At 38.9% G+C, this 26733-nt stretch overlaps 1 protein-coding gene across 8 annotated transcripts in view; it reads right to left on the reverse strand.

Moving 5' to 3' along the window:
- LOC126257182 (sodium/potassium-transporting ATPase subunit alpha) overlaps window positions 1-26733 on the reverse strand; it is a 603371-nt gene that overhangs the window by 32652 nt on the left and 543986 nt on the right. For all 8 annotated transcript variants that reach the window (XM_049955547.1, XM_049955549.1, XM_049955545.1 and 5 more), the window contains 4 exons: window positions 20672-20997; window positions 10557-10805; window positions 7231-7369; window positions 1186-1328 (listed from right to left, as the gene is read on the reverse strand). In XM_049955547.1, coding sequence (XP_049811504.1) covers window positions 1186-1328; window positions 7231-7369; window positions 10557-10805; window positions 20672-20997 — 857 coding nt within the window. The remainder of the gene's footprint in view (window positions 1-1185; window positions 1329-7230; window positions 7370-10556; window positions 10806-20671; window positions 20998-26733) is intronic.

The raw sequence follows: 26733 nt of genomic DNA on the forward strand, positions 1-26733 counted from the left end.
CTATGTACAATTTGGCATTGAATTGCCCTTGTATTTATTGCAAGTTTAAATTGAAACCTGTACAATTTGACACGTTCCATATCCTTGTGATTGACTCACTAACTGGATCTATGGAACAAGAAATAAATAAATCAATAAATCCAACACGGTTGCTTCCTGGAGCAGAGCAGTAACTCAACTGCATTTATTTTACAGAAACATCTACACGCTAGAGACATTTTCAAGAACCTATATCTAGTTATTGACTAAAGGGTCAACAAAAGTATGTGACTGTAAATAGAGTAATAGGTCTCTTTCAGGTCTTTTATATAATACACATTTTAGCGTAGTACTTCCAAGAGCAAATATCACATGAATTACAAAAACTGTACAAGTACTACCCCAGGTATGGCACTCGATGTATATGTTATGATTGAACTGCACTTTTTGCCAACAAATTTCAACTGATGGTGCTGTTATGAAGAACTTATACAAAAAAGTAAGATCTTTCTAACACTACCAGCAACTAAGAAGTGTTCACATAAACTGATGTTCAGATGTAGCCTGTACGTCAAATGTGATTATGTTATTTACTAATGAATATGATTTTAACTTTGTGGCAGGGTAGCCCTACCAAAGGAGACCCTGGTACAATTTTTTAATTATACATATGAGTTTAGCTCTGGGAAGGGCGGGGCTAAAGACATGAATCGTACATAAAGATTAAAAGTTACCGATACAGCAATACTTGTAATCTCATATTTTTGATGACCCTGTAGTCAATAATTGTACCTAGGTACTTGAATATGGCATAAGGTTGAATTCTTATGGTAGTATGAAAAACAAATGGAAAATTGATAACAGCAGGCGTTATGGTGTCCATTAATAAAGTTCATTTCCTCTTATAACAGCATGCCCATTTCACGGTATTCCTTACTTTCCCTTCTACTTCTTTGTTTCTTTCACCTTGTTTTTTCTTTTGGCTTTGCCTCTAGTACAATGAATTTCACTTTTATTGCACATACAAATCTTTTATTGCTGTTGTTACTTTTATACATCAAATTTTGACTTATCCTCTTTTCTTGAATTTCACCACAATCAAATGTGTACATGCTGCTACTATTAATGAAGTTACTCCTTTAAGTTCTTTTGTTCAAGTTTCAAATATAAACCAATAAATGAAAAACATGTTGATGATTAACTCACCAATGTCAGCTTTCTTGAGTGCAGGGGAGTCATTTACACCATCACCAGTCACAGCTACAATAGCTCCCATTCGTTGACAGCCTTCTACAATGATCAACTTTTGTTGAGGTGATGTGCGCGCAAACACAATTTCAGTGTGATACCTGAAATCATTAAAAAAAAAATGTAAAATAAGTAACCTACACTGCGATCTACTGCAATTCTCTTTTCACCTTCACAGATTATATGCAGATTCAAGTTCATGCTACCATGTTACACAAGGCCTACATACCACTAGTAAAAAACAGAAAATAATTTTAAATTATTATTCCACCTCTTCCCTTGACGAAACATCATCGATATGGGCTTTCGGAGCTGAAGGCCCACTCGTGTAACCTTGATGACTGCACAACACAAAGCTTTACGCCTTTCTTGGGCCAGTCAATGCAGACACTGGACTGTCCATGACTGGAAACATGTTGCCTGGTTGGGTGAGTCTCATTTTAGATTGTATCGACAGGATGGACGTGTTCGGGTATGGAGACAACCTCATGAATCAATGGATCCTGCAGGTCAACAGGGTACTGTTCAAGCTGGTTGGACCTCTGTAAAAGTGTGGGCATGAGCAGTTGGAATGATATGGGATCCCTGATACGTCTAGATATGACTCTGACAGATGACTCATATGTAAGCATCCTGTCTTATCACCTGCATCCATTCATGTCCATTGTGCATTCCAAATGGACTTTGGCAATTCCAGCAGGACATTGAGACACCCCACACATCCAGAATTGCTACAGAGCGGCTCCAGGGGCACTCTTCTGAGTTTAAACACTTCCACTGGCCACCAAACTAACTGGCATGCCTTGCAACATGCTGTTCAGAAGAGATCTCCCATCCTCATACTCTTTATGATTTTATGAGCAGCCCTGCAGGATTCATAGTATCAATTCCCTCCAGCACTACTTCAGACATTAATTGAGTCCATGCCACATCGTGATGCTACACATCTGCTTGCTCGTGGGGGCCCTACGCTATATTAGGTAGGTATACCAGTTTCTTGGGCTCTTCAGTGTATGTCAAACTTACTGATTTGTCTCTTTTCAATGATTCTAATTGCAAATGTGGCTGAACTAAGTTATTTTAGGAGATCCAAATGTGCATTTTCCAATTTCAATTCTCATCAATATGGACATTTAAGAATTTTTAAGTTTTCACCCTATTTATTATTTCCTACTGTATGTTACACTTACCACTGGTATAGGACCATTAGATGTGCAGAACTGAATATTTGATGTCTTTTCAAAGCTGAGGGTGAGACCATTTGAAGAAAACCAGTGATACATAAGAACTTTGTTTACCATTTCTTCTGTTTCTGTGTGTATGTTTCGGTTGATTAGAATACTATTGTCATCTTCAAAAAGAACTAATTCTGCTCGAAGTATATTAGATGGTAGATCGTTTACATATATGAGGTAGTGGGCCTAAGATTGAGCCCTGTATGTGATTTATCCCCAGTCAGATTTATGTCCCTGGATTATATACTCTAAAGATGACTGGACGGTATACGGCCAAAACATCAGAAGATGAAGTGAAATTTATGCAGCTGTACACCAGAAACAACCCTTCTGAAACCGAACTATGATTTGTGGATGATACTACTGTTTTTAAAGTAAGGTACTATTGTAGAATACATCATCTCAAAAATTTTGGAAAATGACATCAGCAGCAAAACAGATCAATAGTTATTGACATGGCTTCAGTGATAGTATTTCATATAGTTTTAATCTGTGAATACGTATGATCACAAAGCTTTGGACAATTTAGTATTATCATAAGCTGATAAGCCATAAATATAACTTTCCTGTTTTCTGTTAAAAGAAACTGCAAGAAGCAAAATGATGTGCTATACTGTGCTATGCTATGAAAGTGTGCAGTTTCAATGTCTTTCTTACAGTCAGTTTCAACTATCATAGGAGGGCATATGATCTATTAGATAAATTGTTTATCTCATATTTATACACTTCTCCTTTACATACAGGGTGAATCAAAATGAATGGTACAAAAAGAAAGTATTCATGTGACTACAGTAATGACTTTATTTCAGAAATACACATATAGACTAAAAGGTTGACTATCACAGTTTAAGCTGGCAACAATGAAACAATGCAAAGTTGCCCTTACTGTTCATCACTGACTTTCATATTCAAAACGTTGGCATGGACAATAAAAAAAGGTGTACCACGTCTTAAAATACTCAAATACATCATTAACAATTGTCGTTGAAAGACATTTTCAAACCAAATTTGGTAAAGTAGCTACTGTACTGTCACAACAATGCTAGATGGGCAAACCAACTCGAGGTGACAGGGTCCACAAGCAAGAAAAAAACCACAGGACAGCCATCCATCGAGAACAAAGTGGTGGAAAACATTCGTATGATCTAAGAAAAAAGCCATAGAAAATGCACATGTCCTGCTGCCAGCAGAGAAGTGAACGTGTCACATTCAAAAGTGTTGTGTGTGTGTGTGTGTGTGTGTGTGGGCGCGCGTGTGCATGTGCATGTGCGTGCGCGTGTGTATGCGTGTGCATGTGCATGTGCGTGTGCGTGTGTGCATGCGTGTGCGTGTGCACGCGCGCTCTCTCTGCACAATCATCTGCTGTTCAAGGCTATAAAACCAGCTTATAAACCAAAACAGAGACAATTATGCATTGATTTGCACACACGAATGGAGGTAAATGGTTTTGCAGACAGACTTGTGTTATCTGATGTAGCCACATTCACTTAAGTTGCAAAGTGAACAAGCATTATATGAGGTACATGAAACCCACCTGCCTCTCTGGAACATAAACATTATTCTCCGAAACTTAATGTTTTCTATGCCATAACAAACAGCAGAGTCTATGGTCCCTTCCTCTTCACAGGATCTACCATTACAGGCACAACCTATCTCTCTGGCTGTTGCCTCAGTTGACAGAAGAATTATCCAACTTCATTTTACAGCAGGACAGGGGCCCACCACATTGCCATGACATCATAAGAAATCTCCTCAAAGAACATCTTCCACAGTGCCAGACTGGTCACGCCCAGTCAAATAACGTGCTGTTAATATTGTGGCCCCCACACGTTGCCTGACATTACACCAATAGTTTTTTTGTTGTTTTTCCGGAATGTGTAAAGCACATAGTTTACCTTCCACCACTTCCACAGGACTTACAGCAGTTAAAGCTCCAGATGCTAGGCACAATTAACTCCACTGGTATGACTACATTGGAACAGGTCCCAAAAATGCAACACCAGATAGGCATCTGCCACTTTATACTTCTGCGAATGTCCATGGGAACAGTGGGAGTTAACCTTTCGCTCTATATGTGTATTTCTGAAATAAAGTCATTACTGTAGTCATAGGAACATTTTCTTTTTGTCCCATTCATTTTGAAACAACCTGTATTTTCAGGCAAAATTTGAATAATCAAACATGTCCTGTTCTGTTTTCTTACACACTGTTGGTTATACAGGAAGCTATATTTCTGGCTTATTGGTTTATGATGAGAATACTACTACGGAACCTGAATCATCCAAAACTTTGTAGTCCTATACATTCATAGATTAAAGCAACATGAAATACTGACACTGAAGCCATTACAGTTGCAGATCCAGCAGCTGGAGAGATGTCTCTAATTCTCCATGTACCAAATATCCTGACCAATTTACCCATTCATCTTATGTAACTTCAGTTTCCAATCATGGTTTCATTTGCAATAACAACAAACAAGGCTCAAGGTCAGAGAGAAGGGTAAGAGAACAGAACCATGAGGGGGCACAGGAGGGGGAGCCAATAGACATAGTGAGGGGGAAGGAGGAGGAGACTGGCAGAGGGAATGGGGGTTGGGGGAGGAAGATGGAAGGAGTTTTAGATGTGTATCAAAATCCCACATATCTGGTAACTGTAAAGCCTTGCCATGTTTGCTGTATATTAAAAATATATAGCCTATATCTTTCGAAATCATCTTTAGAACATTGTGTAAAAATCTTAAGTAAATCGGTCAAGAACTTTTTGTTGTTTCCTCTTTATCTATTACATCTACGGTTACATACAATATTAAAAAATATATCCAGCCTATGTCCGTCTGAATTATACTTAGTGCGTCGTGCAAAAATCGTAAGTGAATTGCTGAAGTACTTTTGAAAAATTGTAACAACGTTAACCAACAACTTGCCTTTAGATAGTAGTATAGGTATAGCATAAAACTAGTCCACAGTTCTGGCAGTCATACTGTTAACAATGTTACTGTTCATAACAGTACTAAAAGTTTCTTATGAACAGTAGTGTTGTTAGGAGGATGACACTGCAGGCCCTGTTGCCTAATTTACAAGGGATTTCAAAAATGTGTGACACTGCTAAGCTAGTTTTGTGTGTATTTTTTTACAATGCCACTGTGGCTTCATTACATTAGGACATGTTTTAAAACAGCTCTGATGATGGTCATGTTGGCCAAAGCCTAAGGAATGAAAAAATTTTTTTGGTCTCACAGACAGAAGTAAAAGAACACTCTGTAATGCAATTTCAGCACCTGAAACTAAAATCAGATAATCATCTAGTAGGGGCACATACTGAACAGGTTGTAGCTATTCACACTTTGATGGTAACTATGGTGAGGAAAAATAGGTCCTTGCAAGAAAGGAATTGTGTTTTCTTCAACCGATAATTGGTGTAATGGGGACAAAAAAGTGACCTAAGGAGGATACAAGACTACTTCACGCCATTTAAATGACATCATCATGAGGAATTGCTATAAGTGGACTTCTCGTGTAGAACAAATGAGTGCTGCAGTCAGTCACATATCATATTATGGGCTTTATCAGAGAGAGCAGGCTGAAGATAAGACGGAAAGACTAACAATGTGTAGTATCTGAAGTTGGCAATAGGACAAAAAGCTTACTGCTTTAAGTATATGAAGATGGTTTCTGTCATCTGACAATAATACGCAAAGGATGGATGGCTACTCCCCACACAGAGGCAGCGCTGACTCACAGACAAACACAATGAAAAAGAGTTCTAAATATATTCAGCTAGCTGGCTGAGTCCATCATGAGACATAGATTTAAAGAAAAATTTACATGTGTGTATACGTACGCACACACGCAAGCGCACACACGTGGCTACTTTTGTCTTCAGGTGCTAAGGTGGGAGCCTCAACACCTGGAGAATGACCATTTGTGTGTGAGTTGTGTTTGTGTGAATGTATGTGATTTTCCTATATTTGGTGGATGTCTCTCTTCAAGTCAACACCAACTCTATGTTGTGGGGTAGTCATCTTTTCATATTGTTGTTACTACATCCTTGATTTTATATTATTTTATTTCTGTCTTTTTAATGACCCTCTTCTACCACGCACGCAAACACTGCTCAATGCATACAATAATGTGGAACTTGAATAAAAGTTTCTGACAAATCCTCTGAAATTTGTGCTTCTCTTACACCTAATGCTCTTTTTGCTCTTACCATCTCCAAAACATCGTATTTTATGTGGAACAGGAATTATGGAGCCATAGACAACTATGTGGAAGAACCGATGAGTACTAAGTTTCCTTACACGTATCACTTGGTTTCTAGGACATACTTCCATCGGTCAAGTGGATCGAATTTTTTTTTTTTTTCCCTCAAAACACGCACACCTGCACCCCCAAGCACACACACACACACACACACACACACACACACACACAAACAGCAATAAAATGTTCAGTTAAACTTGACAGATTAGTCATAGACTTAGCACTACTTAGTCTTTTTCTCAGTAAATACTTCCCTGATTATTACTGAAAGAAACAACTCTCCTTGGATAACTGTTTCCTCATAATCAGTAAACAACAACTGAGGCAGAAATCTTTTTTTCATTTCATAAATTTCTCAACCTTCAAAGACTTTCAAATGAATTTTTCTTTGAAAAGTAAAAAGCAATGCGAAAAATTAGTAGGCTCCTGTTCATCATGGAACTGTAACACTATTAAGCATACTTCACAAGAATGTTATTCCTTGATGATGAACTAGTGATACGTACCTGAGGATCTCATCTAGCTGATCAGAATTAAGGTCACGTAGTTCTGTACCATGAACCACAGCTGCTTTTGCTTCACGAGGATTAACTTCTGACACTGGAATGTTTAATCGTTGTGCAATATCTTCCACAGTTTCATTGCCTGGAAATGGAGGTGTGATTAAGATTAAAGTTCACAAAATTAGCTTTATTTTATTAAATCTTACTCTGGCACAATTTAAAAAAATAATGAATCAGTTATCAATAAATTAAGCATCATATATGCACAGAGGAAACTGTCCTGTCATATCTCTCTCACATGCCTCTGCAGACTGTACATTTGGTACTTTCACAACTGAGAACTGTGTTTTCAACAGTTTGACTACAGGTACGTTGTCCCATTCCAGACTGGTAGAAGGCCCAGGTTAGTGTCTCCCTTGATGACACATCTCGGTGATATTTCTTTATATTTGAGAGTATGGGATGAATCAAAAAGCTTAGAACCCCTAACTTTAATGGTTACTTTCCTAAGCTTATGCACACAGTTTGCAGGTGGAAGAGGATTACCTTGATGTCGGAGAGACAAAAATACGTCTAGGAGAGTAGTTACCCTAAGGAAAATCATGAAGTTCAGAATTAACACATCAAGGTAGCACTTCCATAACTGAGCTATTTTTGTGCAAATATTTTCTACAGCGATCTCATTCATTACGAATCAGTCGCTGCAACATTAAAGCTGTTTCACAATTTTGGAATTGTGTAATATTAACAACCACAATTCAAATTGATGTGATGTATGTGCAGTTACTTTTCCATATGAATGGACAGTTTGAAATTAACTTAAAACTACGTTTTTATTACTAAAAGAAATGATGGTGATCAGCCTGGTGCAAGCCTTTCAGTTTCACTCCAATTCAGATTTTGACAGACAGTTTCACTATTTATTTACATTGGAAGATTCTCATTTGATTTTCCAAGGCTGAGTGGATCTCATCCCTGACCTTTCCATCACTTACAAATTGGAAGCGATCAACTGTGCATTAAACTAATGACCTTCATATCATTATCCATCAATGGTGAAGACTAAACTACAAAAGGAGCATATCAACGCAGTTATTTATTTAAAGCATGGCCATGATAAGTTGACCCTTTTTACTGTGCTGTCAGTAGCAGAGAAAATCGGCACTACCTGGAAGACACTCATTTGTTTCCAACCACTGCCAATATTTTTGTGTCACCTCTGCTTTAATACGAGTACAAAATATTAATAATGGTTCCAGCACTGCTGGCAGGGGAAGGTACTGCCTTCCCTTCACTGCTCCTCTCCTCAATGCTGTCTTAATGCATGCTGGGGCAAGGCATGACCTCCTGCAATTTCCGCGAGCCATCAAATGAAGGGTCAATTTATAGTGGTGAAACAATATTTGAGTGTTTATTTCAGCTGGCAAGATTAAGGTCTTTTGAGGGAGCAGCATGGATAGCTCACATTTATTTTAACTATTTAATTTTTTCTTTACATTTATCCGTGTCAACAGGCTATAGTTTCCCACACAAAATGTTTAAAATAATCTGATTTAAGTTTATGAATCATTTACTTTTTTCATGTATGAGAACTCCAATGAGACTAGTTTCTGGTATCTGAATACATAACTGCTTTTCTTTAAAGCAACACGATTCACACCAGACAAGCAATACAGAAAAGGGCACACTTGTGGCACCTTGTGTTGGCAAAAATGGGAACCTCTAATGGAAGCGGAGAGAACATTGTGTTATTAGGGATTGGCAGATGGCAATGTGTTATCTCAACATAAATCAGAGAAACAAGTATTACAACTAAAAAGAATACAATGAGATGCAAAGAATAATGTCCTTAGTTGACACTGTTGTGTTAAGTTAAAGAAAGTGAACAATTACAAAAAATATATAAACCGCTTTGTTGGTTATTAACAAACATTGTACTTTCCCTCCCCCCCCCCCTTCTCTCTCTCTCTCTCTCTCTGGTGTAATACTACAAAGAAGTTATGTAATTATCCATAGTAACTGTGATTTTAAAAAATATATAAAATAAAGAAGTGAATTATCCTTCCTTATCACGTTTGTTATACTGCTGCAGCGTACGGTGTAGGAAGTTGCGTACCAATACAAGTAGATGTAGAACTGAATTTTTCTCCAACTCCAGGCAGAACGCATTTCTGGGATTATTTTCTGACATTATCTTGATCACATTATTTCAAAAATGAATAATAATATACATTACGTACCAGTCAGAAATATAAAATTAATCAGAGAAAGGTTGCATAAAATCGCAACAGTGCACAGTTTTCTTCCTTTGTGGAGGATATGTCTTTAAAATTTATTAGCAAACAAATAAATTAGCTTTCCCCATGGCAAATTAGCAGTAAAGGATTGATTTAAGGGCAGTGAATAATTTCACTAGCAAAGAAGGAAGATATAATTTTTTCGTGTTGTTGGCTAACGTCAAATACGAAAGTTCGACTATGACTTACAGGAGACACTAGCTTGGGGCTGAGTGAATGCCGTGAAACAGCACACTCTTATCTCACAATATTATTAAATGTATGTAGACATATGAATCTGGTTGCTACAGTAAAATAATTACATAGTTTCATCAAAATCAACAACAAGGTAAAAGTATTAGTGCCATGATTATTATTTTGTTGTTCTCTTTTGTTTTCGACTGTCACTGAGCACAATGTATGGTGGTCAATTTTAGTTTCAATGCCACTCTTCAGATGGTCGTTCTGATGACAGGCAATAGAATATTAACTTTTATGCAGTAGTGAGTTGCTTTACACTGAGAAAAAAGGAGCTCGCAGCCTTCAGGTCCTTTCTCACCAGACTTCCACGGTGAATAAATATTACAATTTGTAAAGTACACTATCAGTATATAACAATAATAATAATAGTAATAATAATAACAACAATTATAATATCCATAGCAATAAGTAAGTGGGGAATTTAACATCAAGGAATTTTCTCATTTCATTCTTATCGAATGTGAGTAACCACATCTACAAGAAACATACGACAACAGTAGAAAAGAAAGTTGACAGACAGAGAAGTAGTTTACTGGTCAGAGGAAGAGTGATAAATAACAGGGAAGGATTAGCAGATGAGAAGGAAAGTAGAAAACAAAAATAGAAGCGGATGAGTAACGCAAAGAGAGAGAAAATACACCAATGATAGAAGAGAAAGCTTTAATCTCAATGCAGGATGGATTTGGGATAAGACGCATAATCGTAGAAATAAGTCATCTACATTAATATTGCAAATCAGTTACTTTTACATTCTTTTTCCAATTCGCCAGAAAATATAAATACTGTACAGACCTTCAGAGATGATTCCAACAGATTTAGCAATAGCCTTGGCAGTGATGGGATGATCACCAGTCACCATGATAACTTTTATACCAGCAGAACGACACTTTGCAACAGCATCAGGTACAGCTGCACGAGGTGGATCAATCATTGACATAAGCCCAACAAAACGAAGTCCATTTAGGGGAAAATTAGGATCATCAGCATCAAACTTGAATCCAGGAGGAAACTTGTCTGTTGGCAGCATAAAGTCACAGAAACCTGAAAAAATTATGAAATAATGTCAAAATTAGACAAACTGTGGAAAAAAGTAGGGAAAAATTAATATTGCACATTATCAAAAATCTCTGAAAACTGAACATTGTAAAATGATTATAAGTTTGTTTCTCTGTACATAATCATACCTTGTTTTTATTTGTAATGAGGATTTAACATACTCCCATTTAGGCTCATTAGCAACAAAGCACTACTTCAGATCAACAACAATAAGGAGTGAATCTAGGCCTTGATAAAGGAACCAGTTAAAGAATCAAAGTTATTTACAGCTTGTTGTTGTTATCTTCACTTCAAAGACTGATTTGATGCAAGTCTCTACACTACTCTATCCTGTGCAAGTCTCTTCATCTCTGCGTAACTACTGTAACTTATAACCACTTGAACTCCACTATTGTGTCCATCACTCGACCTCAGGCTACAATTTTTACCCGTCATACTTCCCTACTTGCCAAACTGATGTTTCCTTGATGCCTCACTGTGTGTCCTGTGAACTGAAGTCATTTTTTAATCAAGTTGAGTCACAAATTCTTTTTCTCCCCAATTCGATTTAATACCTCTACAGTAATTACCTGGGCTACCCACCTAGTTTTCAGAATTCTTCTGTAGCACATTCCAAAAGTGTCTCTATTCTGTTTCATTCATGTTTCACTTCCATACATGGTTAGACAAAAATCCTGAAAAAAAGACTTTGTAACACCTAAATTTATATTCGGTGCTAACAAATTTTTCTTTTTCAGAAATGCTTTTCTTGGTGCTGCCAGTCCTCATAGCTCATCCCCTACTTCCACAGCTACATTTATACTCTGCAAACCACTGCAGTTATGGCACAGGGTATATCCCAATGGACCAGTTGTTGGGGCTTCTCCCATTCTATTCAGCATGAGAAAAATGAGTGTTTAAATGCCTCTGTCTGTGCTGTATAATTGGTCTAATCTCGTCTTTGCAATCCCTATGGGAGCAATCTTCCCCCCAAGAACCATGGACCTTGCCTTTGGTGGGGAGGCTTGCGTGCCTCAGCCATACAGATAGCCGTACCGTAGGTGCAACCATAACGGAGGGATATCTGTTGAGAGGCCAGACAAACGTGTAGTTCCTGAAGAGGGGCAGCAGCCTTTTCAGTACTCACAGGGGCAACAGTCTGGATGATTGACTGATCTGGCCTTGTAACACTAACCAAAATGGCCTTGCTGTGCTGGTACTGCAAACGGCTGAAAGCAAGGGGAAACTACAGCCGTAATTTTTCCCGAGGGCATGCAGCTTTACTGTATGGTTAAATGATGATGGCGTCCTCTTGGGTAAAATATCCCAGAGGTAAAATAGTCCCCCATTCAGATCTCCGGGCGGGGACTACTCAAAAGGACGTCGTTATCAGGAGAAAGAAAACTGGCATTCTACGGATCGGAGCACGGAATGTCAGATCCCTTAATCGAGCAGGTAGGTTAGAAAATTTAAAAATGGAAATGGATAGGTTAAAGTTATATATAGTAGGAATTAGTGAAGTTCGGTGGCAGGAGGAACAAGACTTTTGGTCAGGCGAATACAGGGTTATAAACACAAAGTCAAATAGGGGTAATGCAGGAGTCAGTTTAATAATGGATAAAAACATAGGAGTGCAGATAAGCTACTACAAACAGCATAGTGAACGCCTTATTGTGGCCAAGACAGACACGAAGCCCACGCCTACTACAATAGTACGAGTTTATATGCCAACTAGCTCTGCAGATGATGAGGAAATGTATGATGAAATGAAAGAAATTATTCAGATAGTGAAGGGAGACGAAAATTTAATAGTCATGGGGGACTGGAATTTGATAGTAGGAAGAGGGAGAGAAGGAAACGTAGTAGGTGAATATGGATTGGGGCTAAGAAATGAAAGAGGAAGCCGTCTGGTAGAATTTTGCACAGAGCATAACTTAATCATAGCTAACACTTGGTTCAAGAATCATAAAAGAAGGTTGTATACATGGAAGAATCCTGGAGATACTGACAGGTTTCAGATAGATTATATAATGGTAAGACAGAGATTTAGGATCCAGGTTTTAAATTGTAAGACATTTCCAGGGGCAGATGTGGACTCTGACCACAATCTGTTGGTTATGAACTGTAGATTAAAACTGAAGAAACTGCAAAAAGGTGGGAATTTAAGGAGATGGGACCTGGATAAACTGAAAGAACCAGAGGTTGTACAGAGTTTCAGGGAGAGCATAAGGGAACAATTGACAGGAATGGGGGAAAGAAATACAGTAGAAGAAGAATGGGTAGCTTTGAGAGATGAAGTAGTGAAGGCAGCAGAGGATCAAGTAGGTAAAAAGACGAGGGCTAGTAGAAATCCTTGGGTAACAGAAGAAATATTGAACTCAATTGATGAAAGGAGAAAATATAAAAATGCAATAAATGAAGCAGACAAAAAGGAATACAAACGTCTCAAAAATGAGATCGACAGGAAGTGCAAAATGGCTAAGCAGGGATGGACAGAGGACAAATGTAAGGATGTAGAGGCTTATCTCACTATGGGTAAGATAGATACTGCCTACAGGAAAATTAAAGAGACCTTTGGAGATAAGAGAATCACTTGTATGAATATCAAGAGCTCAGATGGAAACCCAGTACTAAGCAAAGAAGGGAAAGCAGAAAGGTGGAAGGAGTATATAGAGGGTCTATAGAAGGGTGATGTACTTGAGGACAATATTAGGGAAATGGAAGAGGATGTAGATGAAGATGAAATGGGAGATATGATACTGTGTGAAGTGTTTGACAGAGCACAGAAAGACCTGAGTCGAAACAAGGCCCCGGGAGTAGACAACATTCCATTAGAACTACTGACGGCCTTGGGAGAGCCAGTCATGACAAAACTCTACCATCTGGTGAGCAAGATGTATGAGACAGGCGAAATACCCTCAGACTTCAAGAAGAATATAATAATTCCAATCCCAAAGAAAGCAGGTGTTGACAGATGTGAAAATTACCGAACTATCAGTTTAATATGTCACCTTGGGGATTTTGTGTTCTTTTAAATTTGGCATGCTTTTTTCATTGCTTCTGCAAAAACGATGTGCTCCATTTTGTGTACCATGGGGGATCAGTACCATCACTTATTAATTTATGTGGTATATATCTCTCAATTTCTGTCGATACTATCTCTTTGAAAACATTCCACAACTTTTCTACACTTACATGATCAGATCGTAAGGAGTGAAGAATGTCTCTTAAAAAGGTGTTAAGAGCATTTTTATCAGCTTTTTTTAAATAGATATACTTTGCGGTTCTTTTTGATGGTTGTAGGTGTTACAGTATTCAGCCTAGCAGCAACTGCCTTGTGGTCGCTAATCCCTGTATTCGTCACAACTCACTATTTGTCCAGGATTATTTGTTGCTAAAAGGTCAAGTATGCTTTCGCAACCATTTATGCTTCGAGTGGGCTCATGAACTAATTGTTCAAAATAATTTTCTGAGAAAGCATTCAGTACAATTTCGGATGACATTTTATGCCTGCCACCGGCTTTAAACGTGTAATTTTTCCAGCATGCGGAGGGTAGATTAAAGTCACCACCGACTGTAATTGTATGAGTGGGGTACTTACTTGAAATGAGACTCAAGTTTTCTTTGAACTGTTCAGCAACTATATCTTCTGAGTCGGGGGGTGGGGGGGGGGTGGGGGTGGGGGGGGGGCTTGTCGGTAAAACTATCCAATTGATAGTTTAGTCCAATTGTCAGGTATAACCTCTACCCATACTATTTCACACGAACTATCTACTTCAATTTCGCTACAAGGCAAACTACACTGACAGCAATAAATACTAAATACTCCACCACCGACTGTATTTAATCTATCCTTTCTGAACACTGTTAGATTGTTTGAAAAAAATTCAGCTGAACTTATTTCCGGCTTTAGCAGCTCTCTGTACCTACAACTATTTGAGCTTCAGTGCTTTCTATCAGGGCTTGGAGCTCGGGTTCTTTCCCAACATAGCTACGCCAATTTAAAACTGCAATGCCAATCGTTTCTACAACTACCTTACTGTGTTTTACCTGCCCGCTTTTAGACGGACGTCCCTTCTGTGGTTCCCCGAGGCCCTCTAATCTAAAAAACAACCCAGCCCCTTCCACACAGCCCATGCTACCCGTGTAGCTGCCTCCTGTATGTAGTATAATAGGAAGTACCCCAGAGTGGGGCTGCATGTATCCTAAACTTCAATGACATGTGTGAGATTATGTCAATATGTTTTGTATTAAATATATCTAAAAACAAAGATGATGTGACTTACCAAACGAAAGCGCTGGCAGGTCGATAGACACACAAACAAACACAAACATACACACAAAATTCAAGCTTTCGCAACAAACTGTTGCCTCATCAGGAAAGAGGGAAAGACGAAAGGATGTGGGATTTAAGGGAGAGGGTAAGGAGTCATTCCAATCCTGGGAGCGGAAAGACTTACCTTAGGGGGAAAAAAGGACGGGTATACACTCGCACACACACACATATCCATCCACACATATACAGACACAAGCAGACACATTTAAATATGTCTGCTTGTGTCTGTATACGTGTGGATGGATATGTGTGTGTGTGCGAGTGTATACCCGTCCTTTTTTCCACCTAAGGTAAGTCTTTCCGCTCCCCGTATTGGAATGACTCCTTACCCTCTCCCTTAAAACCCACATCCTTTTGTCTTTCCCTCTCCTTCCCTCTTTCCTGATGAGGCAACAGTTTGTTGTGAAAGCTTGAATTTTGTGTGTATGTTTGTGTGTCTATCGACCTGCCAGCGCTTTCGTTTGGTAAGTTACATCATCCTTGTTTTTAGATATATTTTTCCCACGTGGAATGTTTCCATCTATTATATTAATATCATTGTTTTGTATTAAACATCTTTATAACTGCCAGGTAAGTTGAAAAGCTAGTTCCCTTCCTTTACATCTGTAACTCTGCCCAGGACATATTTTCCTTTTTGTGTGCTTTGGTGGGAGCATTTTTTTTTTCTGGTACCACTGTAACAAACAATGTTTTTCATAGTTCTGTATCATTAAAAAGCACTATGTGGCAAATGAAAAACTTTAGGGATTAACTACTGGTCATAAAGAGCACAATTTGCATGTTCATTTGTTTTCACAGTGTAATGACTGCTCCATTAAATTTCAGGTGTGTGTCTACATAAATTCCACTTCTCCTAATATTTCAGCCATATATCGTTCAGTCATCTTCAAAGTGAGCCAAAAGATTGACGCTAAAGCACTGGCTCCATCCTTTTAAACTCACTGACCGCGCCAATGTGCATGTGGCTGCAGATACTCAGGCACCAGAGACACTGATAAAAGGCAGCGAAGTGCACATACACACAAATTAGATCTATGGCTGCATTGTCAATCTGCACTGGGAAGTATGTATACCACTGTTTAGCTGCTGTGTGCAATGTCTTTGCAATATTACAAAGAAAGTGCCAGGTTCCATGGCCAATACCAGCTGAAACTGGTGTCTCTGTTAATAAAATTTGTTGCCAAATGAATTTCAGTTACTTATTTCACAACAGAGTTCCAAAATGATGAAGCTGGTGCTAGAATTTCGACGTTTTTGTGCAATACAGAGTGATCAGTGTCAGTACAATGCTCTACCATAGCCAAATTATTGGGGTGGAAGAGCTTGCTACACCTAAGGTGTTCCATGTGTCTTCCATGGACATTATGATTTATCTATCTGTATCTCCCATGTAGAAAGGCCACACCTGCAGCAGAGCTTGTAAACCTGAGCCTTCTGAAGCATCAAATTATCCATAACAGAGCCCAAGAGTGTTTTTGGTGGACAGTTAAAAATAACTTTTATTTTGTGCTTGCTGAGAATCCGTTCTATTTCTGATAACAGGCTACCCATATCTGACAGGAAAGCCATGGACTTAAATCTTCCTGTATCTTCTTCTGCATTCCTTGGGCCCATCTTTAATTTCATTTGTAGTGTCTTACTGCTTGTTCAAAATAACTTGACAATTTTATTACTGCTGCCAAAAGTGGGGAAAATTGGCACTAGTTGAAGGGTATTCACCTCATCTCTGTGTGCTGCTAACATTAAAGTGCACCTAGACATGAAGTGCCACTGTACACATTATTAAGGATTACAAAGCCAGCACTGCAACAAGCAGTGGACACTGCCTTCCCCTCACCATTTCTCTTCCCTTGGCAGTCTTAATGCAGGGCATGACATGCCTTCTGCCATTCCCAACAGGCACCGCATGAATCGTCAGTTTACTGTGGATGAACAGCATGTATCTACTATGGAGAATACCCATTGACTTCAAATCCGTATACATCGATTTCCAATACACTTCAGTCCCAAAGTGCCATCATCCTTGTGTAGAAGCAAAACATCCCAAAATGAAAGTCATCCCTCCTTTTAAATTTCCATTATAAACTGGATTCGTCCATAGATAGAATTCAGATGACTTAAAAATTCTTGTAATTTATTTTCACCATGGGGTCACACTATACGAGGTGTGGCTAGAAAAAAACCGGACTAGTACTGGTGAAACAATAAAACGAATGCAATAAGGCTGAAAGTTGCGTGGCCTGTCACTTGACTCTCGCTCCGCCTACTGCTCGGGTTTCATCTGCCTCCTGCACTCAGTCTGCCCGTGGCGTCTGTTTTAAGTAGTTGACGTTTTGTCTGTGCGTCGGAAAATGTTGAGTGTACAGAAAGAACAGCGTGTTAACATCAAATTTTGTTTCAAACTAGGAAAATCTGCAAGTGAAACGTTTGTAATGCTACAACAAGTGTACGGCGATGATTGTTTATCGCGAACACAAGTGTTTGAGTGGTTTAAACGATTTAAAGATGGCCGCGAAGACACCAGTGATGAGACTCGCACTGGCAGACCATTGTCAGCAAAAACTGATGCAAACATTGAAAAAAATCGGTAAACTTGTTCGACAAGATCGCCGTTTAACAATCAGAGCAGTGTCTGAGTTAACAGGAGTTGACAAGGAAAGTGTTCGGCAGATTCTTCATGAAAGTTTCAACATGAACAAAGTGTGTTCAAAAATGGTTCCAAAGTGTCTCACAATTGAACAGAAGGAACGCCGAAGAATGATTTGTTCTGACATCCTGGAAAACATTGAAAGTGATCCCACCTTCTTACAAAATGTTATTACTTGCGATGAATCATGGTTTTTTACTTACGATCCCGAAACTAAACGCCAATCGATGCATTGGAAAACTCCTGGTTCTCCACGACAAAAAATAGCACGAATGTCAAAATCGAAATTCAAGGCAATGATGATTGTTTCTTTTTTTTGACATCAAAGGGATTGTGCACATTGATTGGGTACCAGAGGGACAAACAGTGAATCAGCATTACTACATTAGCGTCCTGGCTACCCTACGTGAGCGAGTACGGAGAAAACGGAACGATTTGTGGAGAAAAAAGTCACGGATCCTTCACCAAGACAATGCCCCAGCTCACAGTGCGTTGTCAGTGAAGACGTTTTTGGCAAAACACAACATTCCCATCTTAGATCATCCACCCTACTCACCTGATTTGGCCCCCTGTGACTTTTTTCTTTTCCCTAAAGTCAAGTCAGCTTTGAAAGGAACTAGATTTGAGACTGTTGAAGCAGTAAAAGAAAAAGCGACGGAAGTAATGTATGGACTTACCGAAAATGATCTGCAGCATTGCTATGAACAGTGGAAAATTCGTATGGAGCGGTGTAGAGACCGAGGAGGAGAGTACATTGAAGGAGATAACATGAAATTGTAATTAATTGTAAATAAATGTTTTCTCCAGCATCAGTCCGGTTTTTTTCTAGCCGCACCTCGTAAATGTACCAACAGATCTCCAAAACACTGTGGGCTTCAAGCTAGCAAATTCCAGAGCCTCTTCCTCAGAGTCCTCCATCAACACGGAGGGCAACAGGGGACTGCCCATAGTGATTCCATCATCTGTTAAAAAAATCCGTTATTTGTTGAGGTCATAACATGTTTGAACAAAGTGCTCATCATACACACAACTCTGTGGACTTCTTGAGCAAACTAAAATCACGTAAACTGAACAGTTCTGATCTATTTGTGAGCTCTGACATGGTGTCATTCATAAAGTAAATTATTTCAGAACCGTCCTCTCTTATTGGCAAAAAATTTAATAGAGAGATTTCAGCTTTGTTCAAACATGTTAAAAGACCACAACATACTGTTTATTTAATAACAATTTTTTTGAACAGACTGAGGCTGTCAACATGGGTAGTCCCCATTTGTTTACAGGGGAGTTCAACAAAATAACAATGGAACCTGCATTTGGAAATATGCTGACAATGCATTTGTAGTGTGGCCTCATGTTGAACATAAATTACAAGAATTTTTAAATCATGTGAATTCCATCCATGGATAAATCCAGCTTACAATGGAAATCTAAAGGGAGGCACACTTTCCATTTTTGGATGTTTTGGTTCAGCGCAGAGCACACAGCACACATCACTGCTGACAAGACCGCTCCGCAAGACAAGTTTCAACTCAAAGGGAGGTTTTGAAGTCAAAAGGAATTCTGCACAGCAGATAAGTAAGGCACGATGAATAAAATCAAAGATGGGCATAAGGAAAAATAGATTTACAGCTATCTAAAATAGTATGGATCATCAACAAACACAAGGAAAAAGTGATGTTTTGCCCTCCATCAAAGGTAGTAGACATCTTTGGTTCCATTAAAGGCCGTTTGATGCTTTGGAAGGCTGGGGTGGCTGGACACACGACTTGTAGAGCACCTGAAGGAAGCATGGAACACTCCAGGTACACCCGAATCAAAGTACAATAAATTGGCCATAGCAGAGCATTGTATTTACATTGGTCACTATGTAGTATCAAAATGTCAAAATTATTATGTCAATTTCATCTTTATGAGACTTGACAGTGATAGAAGCACTTGAAATTGTTAGGCAACAAATTTAATTAATAGAGACAAGGGTTTCAGCTTCGGCACTTCCTTTAATAAACTTACAAAGATATCGCTATGGAGCATCTCACAGTGATGCATCGACTTCCCAGCAAGAGCTACCCACATAGTCACAGCTCTAAGCATACATGTACTTCTTTGCCCCCAATCAAAGTCTGTGTGTCAGTGGTCACATGGCAAGATCGAAAAGTTTAAAAGTATGGCGCCAGTACTGTAGTGTCAGCCTTGTGCTCACTTCAAAGCCAGCTAAACAGTATACCACCAAAATATCAAAAGAAGTGGAATTTATGCGGCTGCACACCTGAAACTTAATGATCACGTTAACTTAATGATCACCTTAAGCCATACAGACAAAATATTAAAAAAAACTATTACTATCAATAGTAAGCTTACTATACAGTAATACTAGTTACATTTAAAGATAAAGGCGTACCTCACTGTAGGTGATAATTAACATATGTTGTACAGAAAGGGGCTTTACAAGGGGGGAAAAACTGCAATCATACTGTTTCTAGATACATATTAGGAGAGAGAAACATTCCTAATATATTTATATTTAACAAAGGAAAATCATTCATGGTTCAAACAACAACCACTATGCATAAAATTAAGTCGGTATCACGCAACCTCCAGTTACTTTCTCACACTCAGCTTTGTAACTGCTATGGATCTGCCTGCCTGATCACAATAACATTTTCCTTAGCCATGACATGTAATCATATACACTTCATTGTTGTCATGTCTTTGTTGTTGGAAAGACACTGTGCTGTTGTGTTATAGTTGCAGGGATGCACTGTTTTTGCCACCTCCTGGGAGGAACATTAGGCAAAGTGCATAGTAACAGAGATTTAAAAAATGTCCTTTCTCCGGAATCAAAAAACAAAATGACAGTTTTACACAAACTTTGGATTTTGCTTTACTTACCAAGCACACGTTCTCCTAGACCACCCAATTCAAGGTATGCATTATTGAAAGCTTCCTTCATTTCTTCATCCAGGACTTTCTCTTTACCACCAATAAAAATTGTAGAACATCTATCCAGAATACGTTCCGGTGCTCCTTTCATAACCATTAAGTAACGGGGATCATTCGCATCTTCTGTTTCATGGATAGATACCTGATACTTGTTAGTCGAATTAAATGGTATCTCACAAACTTTCTTGTTGCGCTTTCGAATTGACATTACATCTCCCAAAGCAAGTTCCATACACTTTAATAAGGCTGCCTCTGATGCATCACCATTTACTTCTCTGGAAACAAACAAAGTGCTTGCTGAATATAGTAGTCACAAAAAAGCAGTGCAGGTTATTACACATTTAAAATGTTGTAAGCTGATTATTTTTTACAGACATTATTACAGTCACTGTTCTCTCATTCTGTTGAATGGATTATTTATATAATAAATAAGTAACGTCTAAATAAGAAACTGTAACATTTCAGTGAAGCTTGCTTTCAGTCTCTGCTTGCACCCCCACCCCTTCCCATTTCCCACAGGAAAGAAAGGTTAACTCTTCATTAAAATTGTTTTTTGATAACAAACCAGAAAAGTTTTTATCACCAATCAATACTGCATGTGAATCGTATTTAAGATGAAACTGTTACAAGCCCAAGAGTTGAAGAGACATGGTGATTTGACACCCACTATTGGAAAAATGCCACCTCCAATCCTTTCCTTGTATTACAGTGTCTCCAATTATACATACCCACATTGCTTCTATGTGTTTCCTAATGTCATCTACCAATTTCCCATGAGGTAATCCCCTATCATCATCGTCGTCGTCGTCGTCGTCATCTCTTTCTCTCTCTCTCTCTCTCTCTCTCTCTCTCTCTCTCCTCTACCTATCTACCTTTTAAAATCCCTTGGAACACAGCAAGGAACTTCCTTCATCCATCCACCATCCATTCACTTGGATAAACATCTTACCCACTCCATTCATGGCCTGCTCACTCCCTTTCATTTTCACTATGGTCATAAATAAACTTTTCCCTACAGTCTGTTTCCTGATCCATTATGGTTTCCTCTCTCTTAGAAATGCTCAACATGCATCCCTCCAATGCTCACTGACCAACCCTCAGCCTGAAAATTCAATGTCTCACAAGAACTCTTCAACTGATTCATTGACTTTAGTGTTAATATGTACTAATTCCTTTTGGATAAATTATTTTCTGTATATATTATTTTTATCTTAATAAAATTGATTTTGATGTCTACTTTCAAATTTGCTCCATAAAGATGCTCCATTTGTTGCCAAAATTTATCAGCCCAAAAAGCAAACAGAACAATGTCACTAGCTAAACTACGAGAGATCACATCAGATCACATATGTTATGCTAAAACATTTTGCTTCTTTACTTTCCCTGTTTGTCTTCTTGGCCATTAAGTCTAAGCTTGACTACGAAGTCTTTCGCGACGGAGTCCTTGCATAAAAAGTTCTCGGTTTACTTGCCGCGTCAAATTTGGATAAAATCCCAAGCTTTCGATGACTACCTCCGCCATCTTCGTCAGGGGTAAAACTGACTGTCGTGGACCGGTGAGGCTTCCGCTTTTATAAGCAGTGGACGGCTTCTCATTGGCTGGATGACGTCACGGTGAAACCGATGCGTACTGATGTGGCGGCCTCTATATCCATAGATTTTGTTTGCGCGCTTTATCCAGCGTTGCTTGCAGCGCCATCCATCGCAACAGGCGGAGAACTGCGAGGAATGTAAGAAGTCTCCCTCTGCGCTCTTTCTATATCAATTGCGCGCTTCCATGCATTGCTGAGTGCATAACCGGAATCTCTGTTGAAATTATTTTCACAGAGTCTAATTTCAACTGCTTCCCTGATGACAGAGTCCCAATAGTTTGAAGCGTGAGCAAGTAGTCTTGTTTCATCGAATAAAATCTTATGTTTATTTAACAAACTGTGCTCAGCCACCGCTGATTTTTCTAGATACCTGTATTTCAGGTGACGCTGATGTTCCACACTGCGATCGGCGACAGTTCTTATAGACTGGCCCACATAACTTTTGCCACACACGCAAGGAATGCTGTAAATTCCCGGTACTCTCAGGCCAAGATTATCTTTCACGGGTCGCAGCATTTCTTTAATCTTCCTGGGTGGCCGGAAGACTGGTCTGATTCCTTGCCGGTTCAGGACTCTGCCGATCTTGCTGGTCGTTGCACCGCAGAATGGTAGCCGCGCGATGTGTTGGTCCTCTTGATCTGTTCGAACAGCGTCCTTTCTTGGTTTCTTCGACAGAGTAGATCTGATATCACGATCAGAATAACCATTTTTTATGAATACCGTCGTCAGATGGTTAATCTCGGAGCCGAGATGATCCTTGTCCGAAATAGTCCTTGCTCTGTGTACCAAGGTGTTCAACATAGCTCTCTTCTGAGCTGGGTGGTGAAAACTACGCGCGTTTAGATATAAATCTGTATGCGTCATAGCTAACTTCTTCATGGAGGATTTAGAAGAACGAGCGTTGAACAGTGCTCCCTTACGTCCATCCTGCTTCTTCAGGTATGTTGACGATACATTTTTAATCTGGCCACATGGCAACGAGGCACTGCAGCAGTTTGTTGAACATTTGAATGGTATACATCAGAACATAAGATTTACAGTGGAGGTGGAGAAGGATGGAAAGTTACCCTTCTTAGATGTACTGGTGGAGCGAAAATCAGATGGACGTCTCGGACATTCTGTGCACAGAAAACCGACGCATACAGATTTATATCTAAACGCGCGTAGTTTTCACCACCCAGCTCAGAAGAGAGCTATGTTGAACACCTTGGTACACAGAGCAAGGACTATTTCGGACAAGGATCATCTCGGCTCCGAGATTAACCATCTGACGACGGTATTCATAAAAAATGGTTATTCTGATCGTGATATCAGATCTACTCTGTCGAAGAAACCAAGAAAGGACGCTGTTCGAACAGATCAAGAGGACCAACACATCGTGCGGCTACCATTCTGCGGTGCAACGACCAGCAAGATCGGCAGAGTCCTGAACCGGCAAGGAATCAGACCAGTCTTCCGGCCACCCAGGAAGATTAAGGAAATGCTGCGACCCGTGAAAGATAATCTTGGCCTGAGAGTACCGGGAATTTACAGCATTCCTTGCGAGTGTAGCAAAAGTTATGTGGGCCAGTCTATAAGAACTGTCGCCGATCGCAGTGTGGAACATCAGCGTCACCTGAAATACAGGTATCTAGAAAAATCAGTGGTGGCTGAGCACAGTTTGTTAAATAAACATAAGATTTTATTCGATGAAACAAGACTACTTGCTCACGCTTCAAACTATTGGGACTCTGTCATCAGGGAAGCAGTTGAAATTAGACTCTGTGAAAATAATTTCAACAGAGATTCCGGTTATGCACTCAGCAATGCATGGAAGCGCGCAATTGATATAGAAAGAGCGCAGAGGGAGACTTCTTACATTCCTCGCAGTTCTCCGCCTGTTGCGATGGATGGCGCTGCAAGCAACGCTGGATAAAGCGCGCAAACAAAATCTATGGATATAGAGGCCGCCACATCAGTACGCATCGGTTTCACCGTGACGTCATCCAGCCAATGAGAAGCCGTCCACTGCTTATAAAAGCGGAAGCCTCACCGGTCCACGACAGTCAGTTTTACCCCTGACGAAGATGGCGGAGGTAGTCATCGAAAGCTTGGGATTTTATCCAAATTTGACGCGGCAAGTAAACCGAGAACTTTTTATGCAAGTCTAAGCTTGGTTTTAAGCAATACCCCATTCCTATACTTTGCCAAATTTTCACTTTATTCCAGCACAAATTATGTATCCTATATTGTCAACTGTCTGCTATATATACTTATATTTTTTATGCATCCAATATTGTCAACAATCTTCTAAATATATTTATACCTAGTCCTGCACCTGCAATAATTTCCTTCCACAACCTCTCTAAGATCATTTTCTGCAATTAGTGCAGTCTTAATATGTAACCACCTATTTCTTCTCTTCAATTCATTTGGTTCTTTATGGGATATTTTTTCTCATGGACTAACTGCAGAACATCTTCATTCCCTATTTTATCAATCCATCTGATCCTCAACAGGCTCCTGTACTATAGAGTACATTTCAAAGGTGTCTAATCATCTCATTTCTGTCTTCCCCACTGTCCCTGTTTCACACTCATTTAGAGTTGTTTTCTAAACATAGCTTTCCATTTTTTTTTTTATTTTATTTTTTTTTTTTTAGGGTAGCATCTGTTTCTTTTAGCAGAAAGTCCTTTTGCAATACATGCTGCAACAGTATTCTCCTTTATTATCATCTACTTTCAAGATACCAACATTCATCTAGCTCTTCACGAATGTCTCTTCCAAGTTTAGCATTTAGACATCCAGAAAGTCTATCTGTTGTGTGCCCCTTGGCCTTATTTTTCATTTGTTTACATACAAACTAGAGCGACCAGCTAGCTCATGTTCACTATGCACCATATCAGTTCCTGTCACCCATCAGTGACCATGACTATGCCATCTTGCTGATTTACTGTCAAGAGACAAAAAAACTCCCACATCAATATAATCCCTTACTTCCCTCATGTCTCTTAAGTACACAAATTTAAATTAAGTATCAATCGTGCATCTGAACAATCCTGCCTTACATCCGTCCAAATTTTGGGCTCTTGTACCATTCCACCAGTCTGCCCCCATGGCTCATAAGATTATCTTTCTATTCCTTTAGCTTATACCAAATGTATATGAATGGAAAATATTTTATTCCATTCCACATTTTAAAAAGTCTTCTTCATACTTACAAATGGAATGCATGTTTCCTTGTTTTTCCTAAATCCTCCCTCTGTAATTAACTATATTGCTAAAATTATTTCTTGAGTGCCCCTACTTCAACTATAACCAAACTGGTCTTCTCCAAATATGATTTCATCTTCTATAATTTTGTATTCTTCACACATACAATGTTAGACTGACTGACAGGCAATTTTCACACCTATCTTTTCTTGCTTTCTTCTTAACAATAACAATTACATTTGTTTCAAAATATGTTTACATACATTTAATTCACAAACTTGCTCCACCCTTTGGCTTCATGTCCATAATATGTCTACTGGTATTCCATCAATACTAGGGCACTTCTTTTTTTCTTCCAAGGTCTTAATAAACTTTCTGAATTTCAGAAATAAGTATCAACTCTCTTCTTGCACTGTATCCTCATTTTCAACTGATATGATTGCTTGTCGACACCACCTAAATTTCTCTGAGAATTGTATCCAACTTCTCACCTTATTTGCAGTCATCATTATACAATTACTTTTTTTTATCTTTTGTCACTATGATCCTTATTCCATGCTTCCTAGAGTCTGTGTGCAGTACCTGCATCTTCTTAATGAAATCTTCCCTTCCTTCATTTTTTTTTATTCACATAATTTTGTTTCCGACCTACACTTTTGCTGTTCTCTTTCAACATACCAACTTTTTTTTTCCTTTATTAAATCCAGTATCTCATCCATCTGTTATCCATGACTGCCTCTGTTCTACCTTATTCAATCCCAGTACCTTTTCAGCTAGATTTAATACGCGACTTTTAAGACCATTCTGCAATTTTGCACAGGAGTAACTCCATCAGGTGTCATTATTACTTTTGCCATATGTTCTTTCAAAAAATTCATTTTCTTACTTCCTTTCAAAATTTATGGATCTCAAAACTCTTCCCGCTGGGGCTGCTGGGATTAGTTTTGGCGACAGGGATCTTTTTGTCCAATTTCTCTTTCAGTTCGGAATTTCTCATAACACTGATGAAGTCTAATGATGACGTGGTGGCACTGCTGAATTATTCTTCAGTATAATTAATTTAAAGACTACCTTGCTTCTTGAAGGCTCTAAGTATAGATTTGGCTCAAACTTGAGGAAAAACTCTCATTATCATATATTTCATACCATTCTATAATGTGACAGTGTTCTGTGTTTGGCTCCATTATCTTTTTATGCCATAATGTACTATGCATGTTCTTTCATTAC

Source organism: Schistocerca nitens, chromosome 1 (assembly GCF_023898315.1).
Source record: "Schistocerca nitens isolate TAMUIC-IGC-003100 chromosome 1, iqSchNite1.1, whole genome shotgun sequence".
Lineage (NCBI taxonomy): Eukaryota > Metazoa > Arthropoda > Insecta > Orthoptera > Acrididae > Schistocerca > Schistocerca nitens.